The following is a 10,144-nucleotide window of genomic DNA, read 5'->3' on the forward strand; positions in this document are numbered from 1 at the left end:
ACATGACCATAAAATCACCATGCTTTTGCTTTCCACTGTAAGGAAAGCTGCTGAGTCTTGCTTTTGTTGCATGTGTGTGTGTGTGTGTGTGTGTGTGTGTGTGTGTGTGTGTGTGTGTGTGTGTGTGTGTCTGTGTGTGTGTGTGTGTGTTTGTGGGTGTGTCAGCTGGTTTTCCTTCTCCTTCCGAGCTTTATGCAGCTGACTCAGTTAAGGAGACTGCAGGGTGTGTTTTTGGATCCTGACACACATATCGGTGCACTGAACACCTGGCTGCATTTACCTGTCCTAATAAGTCTCTGCACTACAGCCTCGTTCCACTCTGAAGCAGACTGGCCCTGCGTTCCAATACCCATACTACCATACTATTTAGTAGGGAAAAAAAGAATTAGTATGTCCCAATACATACTAAACTACATACTTTGTAAGGGCAGCTGCAGTACATACTAAAAGTAAAAAGTATAAGTATGCGATTTGGAACGCAGGGTATATCTTTCCTTCTCTGTATGCTCCCTTACAGGAGAACTACAGTGACAATGTCCTTTATTGATCTCCACTGATAAATTTCTCATGAAGGAGATGTTGGTAAAGAGAAGCAGAGAAGTGAGATATTTTCAAACTTGAGATGTGGATTGTGCAAAAGGAGTTGCAACACAATATTAGATGTTGTTCCTAATGTTTTGCACGCCCAGTGAGTCTTATAATAGCACTATTATGTCACCGATGACTATGGACACATTGTAAGTACTAATACATGATAGGAATATCGCAGTGCTTATTCCATAAGATTTTCTTCTCTTTCTAATGAAGAGAAGAATTGCTTGAGGCAAATGTCAACTAATTGCTGAGGAAACTTGATTCAGAATAGACTTGAACACAGTAGATTATAGAAGATTTAAAGGGGGCGCATCTCTTTCTCCAAATCAGATAATGTCATCTTCACTCAGCAGCCAAGGCGCATTTACATGGTTAGTTTGTTATTTGGATAGCGCACTGGGGTGAGGGCGCACAACTCGTCAAGGTTTGAAATGGAACGGGGCCCCCGCCTGCTGGAGCACAGAGCCTGTTGACGCACGCCTTCCGTCTCTTCCGCAAAAATAGTTTGCTCTGCTGTCAACTCGAGCGCTCAGACCACTCCCTCCCGGTCTGTACGGGAAGAGAATCCGAGTCTTGAACTTTTTACTCAGAGTTGCCATCAGCAGTTTTCGTGAGGCTTTTCAGTATGCGTCGTGAGGAGAATGGCGGACGCCAGCGCGCTTGAGGAGCTCCACTCTGAGCTCACCTGCCCGGTGTGTCTGGAGCTCTTCCGTGAGCCGGTCATCCTCGAGTGCGGCCATCACTTCTGCCGAGTGTGCATCACCCACTGCTGGGAGGCCAAGGCGGACGAGCAGCCGACCTGCCCGCAGTGTAGAAAGTCGTGTACCCGCAAGCTGCGGCCCAACTCGCTGCTGTGCAACGTGGTGGAGAGCGTGAGGAGAGCCCGGGCCACGGACGCGGCCGCGGGTCTAGTCGGATGGGACCCGGAAGGTGAGCCGGAGGAGCCCGAGGAGCGGGAGCCCGGCTCCAGCATGAGCAGCGTCGCCTCCTCCATCGGCTACTGGCCGCGCCTGCTGGCCGATATGTGCGAGGAACATGAGGAGAAGCTGAAGCTGTACTGTGAGGACGACCAGCTCCCCATCTGCCTGGTGTGCGGCATGTCCCGGGACCACAAGACGCACAATGTCATCCCCATAAATGAGGCTTTTGAGAATTATAAGGTAGTGGATGAGTTTACAATACGTAACACCAGTGTGTTTACATAACACCAGTGTGGTCTTGTCACTGGTATCACTCAGGGCCATCAGTTCACTGAGGGCATGAGAACGTCTCTGTAATTATCCTACCATTTACGAGTTTCCACCAAACGTGAATAACCCGCTCTTGTAAACTTAATTTCCTGAAATGACGTGACGATAGAAGATTATAAAAGATGGTCAGTGAGGCTGATCATTACATGGTTTGGTCAGCAAACTTTGGTGAAGAATCCAGATGTAATTTTCCTGTGTGGATTCAATCAAATAAATAAATGCATAAGATCTTCTCTTAAGGTCACATTATAATGATACCTACAAGATGAGAATGTGACCTGACTGGGAGTATCCATCTTTGCCCTACCAAACATTCATCCAAAAACATCTCTCCTTGGATATGAATTCACCTCAGGCTTGCCAAGAGATTTTCAGAAATCGAATCAAGCCTGAATTTGTTATAGTTTATGAGCAGGAATGTGATCAGGACACGACCCTGGGTTTACCCCGGGACAAACAGGCCTTTCACAGGGCAGCCCCAGTGACATGGCAGGACCTTTAAAAGCAGACTCGCTGTTTGCTCCGACGGCCTCTGTGTACTTTCGAGTTTTACAAGAATTCAGCAGGCCGGTGTCAGCTCTTTCCTCGCCTACACTATAGCAGCAGACCACCAGTGTTTGGGAACATTCCTACCCAAGCGGCCTCACTGAGCTCTAACTTCATTTTACCACGGTGTAAAGTCTGGGTTTGGGCTGTAGGGCTCATTTGGGGAAGGGCTGTGCATCATAAGACTCCCATTTAAAGTGTTTTCTGAGCAAGGCACCAATCAAATCAACTGTCCATTCAAGTAATCTTGTTTAGCTGCACTATTTCTTAATGATATTTTGTGTGTGTGTGTGTGTGTGTGTGTGTGTGTTTGACCTATTTCTGTTTCCTACAGGATAAGCTGTCTGTCGCTCTAGAAAGGGTTCAGCTACAGACAGAGGAGGCCTCGCTCTTCCAAAGCCAAACCAATGAAAAGATCCTCCTTATTAAGGTATTAGCTGTGTGTGTGTGTGTGTTTGTGAGTGTGTGTGTTTGTGTGTGGGCTCTGCTGTTATATTGTCAAAAAGAGATTATGTACTGAACACCCACTCCATAATCCAAGCTAAAAAAACAAAAGGATCTGTGTGTGTCTGTGTTTCTGTGTGTGTGTGTGTGTGTGTGTGTGTGTGTGTTGTCTGCGAAATAGAACCAGAAATTCTGGTAGCTAGGCAACACTCACCTGCATTCTTCCACCTGGACCTGTGTGAAAGACTGGAATTGGTGGATGACTTACACTAATTACAGCAGTGACGCGACAGGTAGTAATTCAGTGACTGTCATGTACACTCTGATGACTCACGGAGGTTTACACGAGTCCATACACACGTTCAGGGGGGTAACTGTGGACTGAAAGGTGAGGGGGGGGGGCGGCACCTTAACCCATAAGATTTTAGCCATTTAAAACTTAATTTCCAACATTTTTACACAATCTCAAAGGAGTCAACAGGGACCAAGAAGCTGTCTGAAATATGATATACTTACATGTGCTGATGAAGATAGCTATCAGTACTAGATTTAATGCAATTTCAAAGTGTGTGTGTGTGTGTGTGTGTGTGTGTGTGTGTATCCCTAGTGGAAATTACAGCCAGCCACACATTTCAACACATATGTCTCCCCTGTCACTGGCTATTACTGAAGCTCAAACACACACACACACACACACACACACACACACACACACATACAGAGTAAATAAATATAAGTTCAAACAGACTGCTGGTTGTGTCACACACCCTAACAGAGAGAGATAAGAACAGTTGTGACAACATTTATGCTGGGAACCTTTTTCCACTACAACAGCATTCGTTTTACACAGAAGTCTGTGTGTGAGTGTGTGTGTGTGTGTGTGTGTGTGTGTATGTGTGTGAGCGAGAGATATGGGCATGCACATGATGCGTTGTTGCTGCAGCAGATAAGCGAGCGTGTTGTGTTCCTGTCTGCTGGTCTCATGTCAAGCTCCCTGACACGGTTTTATTGCACAATTTTAGATTTTCACTTCTGTGTTTCTCCGTTTGTCTTGTCAGTGGCACAGAATGACAGGATGTGGGTGAACAAGGTTGAAAGGAAGTCTGTCATTACTCATCCTACACATTACACAAGAATGTTTTTGTGTCAGTGTGTGTGTGTGTGTCTGTGTGTGTACACGCACCTGTCTCTCTACCTGTCTGTCTACACATGCTTATCTGGCAAACCCTCATGAATGGATTCTGTACGATGTCAATATGTTTTTATATACACATGACAGACATAAAGGGAAAATCCACCGTAAAACATTTAAACAGTGCTAAAAATTGTGGATGTTCCTTGTGTTTCTGGGTCAGTTTTCTTGTAGGAAGGTGTATTTTTTTTTCTTTTTCCCACAGATGACTGGCCTAGACGTCGCATAGAAAAAGTTTCTCGCTATTACTAAACCGTCGCACTGTGTGTGGCTGTGTGGCTTGTCGAAAGTCATTCTGGGAAAAGCAGGAAATCCCTAACCGAACTCATTACAAAATAACACCTGTGACAACTGAATATGACACATATTGCGGTATTTTTTGTTCCGCTGACACTCAGGTGGTGATGACCGTGGCTTTGTTGGTTTTAAGAACAAACAAAAAGCTTTTAGAGAAAGGGAAATGCACCACAGGAGCACAGATTCTTTTTGAAGAGCTTCTTTTTACCCAGGGGAAATTTGACCGTGCGTGTGTGTGTGCAATTTCCCTGTCTCAAAGAAGAAAAAAAAATACACAGAAGACAAAAGGAAATTTTCTGTTCGTAATTATGTGTAATTATGTGTCCTGTCTGCGTTTCAGGAGCGAGCGGCCGACCTGGAGGAGCAGGTGAGCGTGGAGTTTGCCCGTCTGAGGGAGTTTCTTCAACAGGAGGAGGAGCGCGTGAAGGAGAAACTCCAGAAGGAGAAAGAGGAGAGGCTCAACCAGTTGGAGGAGGCGCTCACCCAGGCCACCGAGCAAATCAGCCAGTTGGAGAGCACGGCTGACCAGCTTGCCCTTAAACTGAGGGAGGAGGAGAACCCAGAGCAGCTCAAGGTGGGAGAGAGAGAGATGAGGGAGGAGAAACGATTAAATAAAAAAATGTCAAAGAGGAAATACTGTTAGAGTATAGAGGCGCAGTGAGGGAGAAAGAATTAAGATAAAGCAAATTTACACCCTGAGTGCAGACTGGGGGAGAGCAGATTTTCATAGGGAACATATGCATGTTGTAATATTTGCTCTGTGTACTTTCTTCCAGGGAATCAAAGACTTCATTGGAGGGTGAGTAAAGAAAATCCATCATTTTCATATAATCCAGCCAGCAGACATGCAGGTTTTTAAAGAGCCGCATGACTGCAATAACTTCTTATTGAGTTAATCAATCATCTGTAATTGTACTTGAGATGATGTTAAGACGATGTAGCTGTTCATTGTCCCTCTCCTGGCGCTCCCAGCTGCCCAAAAGTGGGCAGTTTTGACTCTGACAAACATGAAAGTGATTCAAAGTCCTCAAAATGAATAAAGTGCATTATGTCATTGGGACACAATCAGGGTGTTTTGGAAAAAGAAATCAGGATTTTTAAGGGGTGAACAACCAAAAATGTACTACCATGTTGCCAGTGTTTTAGTTTCAAGGTCAAAGTGAAATTGCAGGTTTGAAAATGGTGTGCCATAAACTAATAATTACAAATATGGCATTTTCCAGCAAGTAAAAGTCATGGGATTTTGATGGAAAGGTATTAGGCTAAAAATTATTCAGTTTCATTTTGCATTTATCGTGACACAACAAGGTGAAAAGATTATTTTTCAAGTCATTGTGACACTGGACTGTTCTTGCTGTCTTTGTCTCAGGGCAGAGAGCTTGTTTGAGCGCCCCCCAGAGGTCAGCGTGGATCTGCAGTCTGGAGAGTTCCTTGGGCCTCTGCAGTACAGGATCTGGAGGAAGATGAGCTCTGTTTTTCAGCCAGGTACACACTCATACACACACATACTCACACGTTATCTGAATACACAGCACCACATCTAAAATATGTCTCTATCTGCACAAGCAAAACATATCTGCAGGCATTTTTTGTGAATGATTATTTGCAGATTTTTGCTGATTTTATGAGCTTTTCTCAAGTGAATGTGTTAAAGCCACGAGTTTTGATTATTTAAGTAAAGCCTGTGACGTCATATGTACATTGGTCCTGAGGGTGTAGGAGGAGCAGACAGGAATGCTGACTGTATAACATGTAATGAAGCTCAGTTGAGGTACAACACAGCTTTCTGCTCTTCACGAGGCAGGATATAATTTAGAGTTTACAGTTTAATGGAACAATTCACCCAAAATATAAAGAAAGAAATGTTCCCACTTACCTCTAGTGCAGTCTGTCCCTTCAGTTTCTGTGTGATTGGGTGAGGTTTTCAAACTGCCACAATCTTCCCTGCTCTTGGCAAACTTTTCTTTTCATAGTGGAAATATGTGAAGAACTCAACAATAATAGTTCCTTCCAAAAGTAATGACATTGATACCAATCATAATCTGAGGAACATGGCAAACAGTATGTATCCACACCCAGCAAGTACAAAGTCGAGATACAGATACAGTCTGACCGTGTTGTTAGGCAAGAAATAGTTCCCAATGAAACTCTTGGCCCTGAGGGCTGTGGATTATGCCAGGCACCGGTATCATTATTATCATTATATCATTATTTTCTACCTTTTATTATATTATTATTATTATTTTTTTTTTGTATTTTGATTTAATTCCATCCAGAGAAAGCTACATTAAGTGAAGAGGCTCGAGTTCAGTGTCTACATGAAGACTCAAACTTGTGACTTTTGCAAGACCCTAACGTCTTGCATTACTTGTTACATTCAAAGATACAAAAGTCCCACATCTCACCTGTCTAAAAACATATATGGATCTACTTCTTCTCCAGTCTTTAACCCATCCGTGCTCTCCTCCTCCCCAGTTTTCTCAGAAGTGACCTTTGACCCTGACACAGCCTACCCCCGCCTGTGGGTGTCCCCGTGTCGCACCAGCGTCCGCATAGGTGACATCCAGCCCAACCTGCCCGACAACCCCGAGCGCTTCACCCGCTACAACATCATCCTGGGCCACGAGGCCTTCTCGTCCGGCCGGCACTACTGGGAGGTGGAGGTGGGCTCCAAGACGGCCTGGGGTCTGGGCGTGGCCACGTCCTCCGTCAACAGGAAGGAGGAAATCAGCCTCTGCCCCGACGACGGTTTCTGGACCCTGGTGATGAGGGACAAAGGTGACGGGACCAGCGAGTACGAAGCGTGCACCGACGCAGAGGACAGCTTGTTATATCCCCCGCGACCTCCCAGGAGGGTGGGGGTCTATCTGGACTACAGCCGTGGTGAAGTAGCCTTTTATGACGCGGGGGATATGAGCCACCTGTTCACCTTCTGTGATGCGAAATTCAAAGAGCCCGTTTTTCCCTACTTCAATCCCTGGCCGATTATCAATGGACGCAACCGCGAGCCCCTCACCTTAGTGACGCCGCTGTGGTGACACTTCTCACCATGACCTTCTTCATGAATGACTCAGCACAGCTTTCACATTAACATAAACTTTCTCGACATGAGGCCTTTGTTGTGAACAGCATGGGGATGATGCACACTTTGGTACTCCTGCACCTTCAGATATATTCTTGTAAGCCCAGATGTAAGAAGATAAAGCCTCCAAAGTACAAGACAACAGGCACCATGATTTTTATTTAGTGGGAAAATTGATAGAAAAGGTTTATGTTCTTAGTTATTAGATAAATTACCAAAAACTCACTTGCGTCATGAGAAAAGCCTACACAATCATTATAATCGATACATGTGTTGCCTTTTTAAGGATCAATTTTATGTAATAATAGTATCTAACTATATAACAAACTATTACACTGGTTTTATGTATCTTATACAGATATTGTAATGCCATTTTAACCTTAACAACATACACTGTATATGGTTTTCTAAAGTGAAAGGATTGATTTTAGTGGATTTTACCTTGAAGTTATTATTTTTGTTTGCCTTACGTGCCTCAAAATATTCCATTCAAAAAAAAAAAAGCAAAGCCTGCTGACACTAACCGTACACACTGCAAAAACTCTCAGTCTTAACAAGCCATTAACACATCATCATAGTCAGCGTTAAGATCTTTTTTTTAACAAGTAAATAAATCTGACAGTGGGATGAGATAACCCCAGTTGTTTCCAGTGCTAGTCAACTTGTTTCCACAATTTTCTTCATTCTCAAGTATGGTTTTCTTAATGCTAGTGGCCTGATCTGCCTTGTTCTGTGTTGTTTCAACATACTTGTTATCAGTAAAAAAAAAAAAAAAAAAAAAAAAAAAAAATCCTGCAGCAAGTGAAATTGTATTGGAAACAAGTGGGATTATCTCAACCCACTTTTTAGGACTGAGTGTGAGACTGAACAAAGGGTTAAGACGGAGATTTTTTGCAGCGCACATTGTCACTGACCTCAGATTTATCCTGTTTTTTTATTATTTAATACAAAGTGTGTTGAATATTTTGTCTTTCTTTTTTTTTTTAAACTTGTTTTCTTTTTCATTTTTTGCCCATCACCAAATCAGTTTGAGACCAGTTCAGATCACATTTTCCAAACATCTGTCATGATGTTACGGCCAAACATTTCTCTGTGCCAAGGAGGCAGGTAGATCACTGCCTTCCCACCAAGGTTGTCGTTACATTTGATTCCACTAGAGGGTGTTTAATCTTAACTACACAGTGCTGCAGCTCTCCTTGCAGAGCCACGATAAAGCTGCCTGCCCTCCAGCAACCCTGCTCAAAGCTTGTCACGGTGTGTCTCTGCTGTATCTGGGGAGAGGGTGTGTGTGTACATGTGTGTCTGTGTGACCTGATGGGAATCAGCTGTTACTCCTATTTTGCCTGTTAACCAAAGATGTGCCTAAGATGCCTGAAATGCTTGAGATGTGTCGCTGACATCACTGAAAGAGACCCCATTGTAAACGAATGGATGCATTGTAAGTTTTCAAAGTAATCAGTGAGTCAGTGGATATTAAAGTAAAATTTTTGAATCATCGTCTTCGTCACACACCCACGCAATTTCACGACTGCAGTATAACAGGTTTCCTGGCGCCATTTGCCACAATTTGCTCATCTGTGACTTCTGTTACAAACAAATAAATAATGAGAATTAGTCTGGCCCGAATAAAACTTATCCATTATCGATGTTGGCTTAATCTCTCTGCGTCATCTGCGCATACATTAAGCATAGCCTTTGCGTGACGACTTTGTTTGTCAGGGTTATGTCCAATCCAAGCCTCCTCTCCTTTAACTGTCCTGATCTGTAATTAGATATTATTGCAGGCTGATCTGCATGCAGTAACACAAGCCTTCTTCACTTCTTCATTACTGCTGTGCCACTCCCTTCATTCACCTCTTCCTTTGTTTACTTTAAGAAAGGGTCAGGTTCATCGGTGTGTGGATGGCGGGGTGAGATTACTTCAATCACAGAAAAATTCTGTCTCTTCTTGTTCCGTTTGGATTATTTTCATCCCCTCCATCACTCAAAGTTTTTTTTTCCTGCACAGGCTGCCTATGACTGATGTCTTCCTAAAATACACTGCCTCTCTATTTTTACTGTCAGCATGTCTAACTCCGCTTTTCGGTAATTGATCTCTTTTCTCCCTCCTCTCAAGAGTCTGGCCCTCACCCTCACCCCTCCATCAATAATCAATGAGGAGACGGATGGGTAGGGGGAATTGGCGTGTGCATGTGTGTGGGGTGAGGTGTGTGTGTGTGGGGGGGGTGGTAAGATAGGCTTAAAGTGATTAATGGAAACCTCATTAGCAATTGGAGAGAAGTCAGCTTGTGTGTCCTCCCAAGGATGGAGAACATATTCGATCAAGGTCCGTTTCAGTTTGAAAGAGAGAGGATTACTGCGGGTTAACGGGAGCTGCGGAGAGAAAGGAGAGCAGGAGATGGAGGGAGATTGCAGGGGTGGAAGTTAAAGGGGGGGGAGAAAAAGGGGGGAGGAAAGTGAGATGCTTTATCAGCTTAAAGCTGCCAAAACACCTGCCAACGTCCCCATTTCTAAAGTAGTGATAGTGGTGATAGAATTGGGCACTGGAGAGATGGAGCGAGAGACTACAGAGAGGGAAGCGTGAAAAGAGGGGGGAGAGTTTACTTAAGGAGACCTGCACTTTACAAAAAAAAAAAATTCACAGAGAAAGTCTGAGGCAATTATCTTGCATGTTTTTTCTCCATCAGCCCTCACGGTCCCATTTGTGGCTTTATCTTTACAACTCCATGCGGCACAGTC

The 10,144-nt window shown here is 44.0% G+C and overlaps 1 protein-coding gene across 1 annotated transcript; it reads left to right on the forward strand.

The window, feature by feature from the left end:
- The first annotated feature begins 1,025 nt into the window (after window positions 1–1,025).
- Window positions 1,026–8,202, forward strand: LOC115366970 (zinc-binding protein A33-like). Its single transcript, XM_030062648.1, has 6 exons — window positions 1,026–1,754; window positions 2,725–2,820; window positions 4,664–4,897; window positions 5,100–5,122; window positions 5,693–5,808; window positions 6,799–8,202. The coding sequence occupies exons 1-6, from the start codon at window positions 1,236–1,238 to the stop codon at window positions 7,359–7,361; spliced, it is 1,551 nt and encodes a 516-aa protein (XP_029918508.1). The 5' UTR covers window positions 1,026–1,235; the 3' UTR covers window positions 7,362–8,202.
- Window positions 8,203–10,144: the final 1,942 nt, after the last annotated feature.

The sequence above is a fragment of the Myripristis murdjan genome, chromosome 10, assembly GCF_902150065.1.
Source record: "Myripristis murdjan chromosome 10, fMyrMur1.1, whole genome shotgun sequence".
In the NCBI taxonomy this organism is placed as follows: Eukaryota; Metazoa; Chordata; class Actinopteri; order Holocentriformes; family Holocentridae; genus Myripristis; species Myripristis murdjan.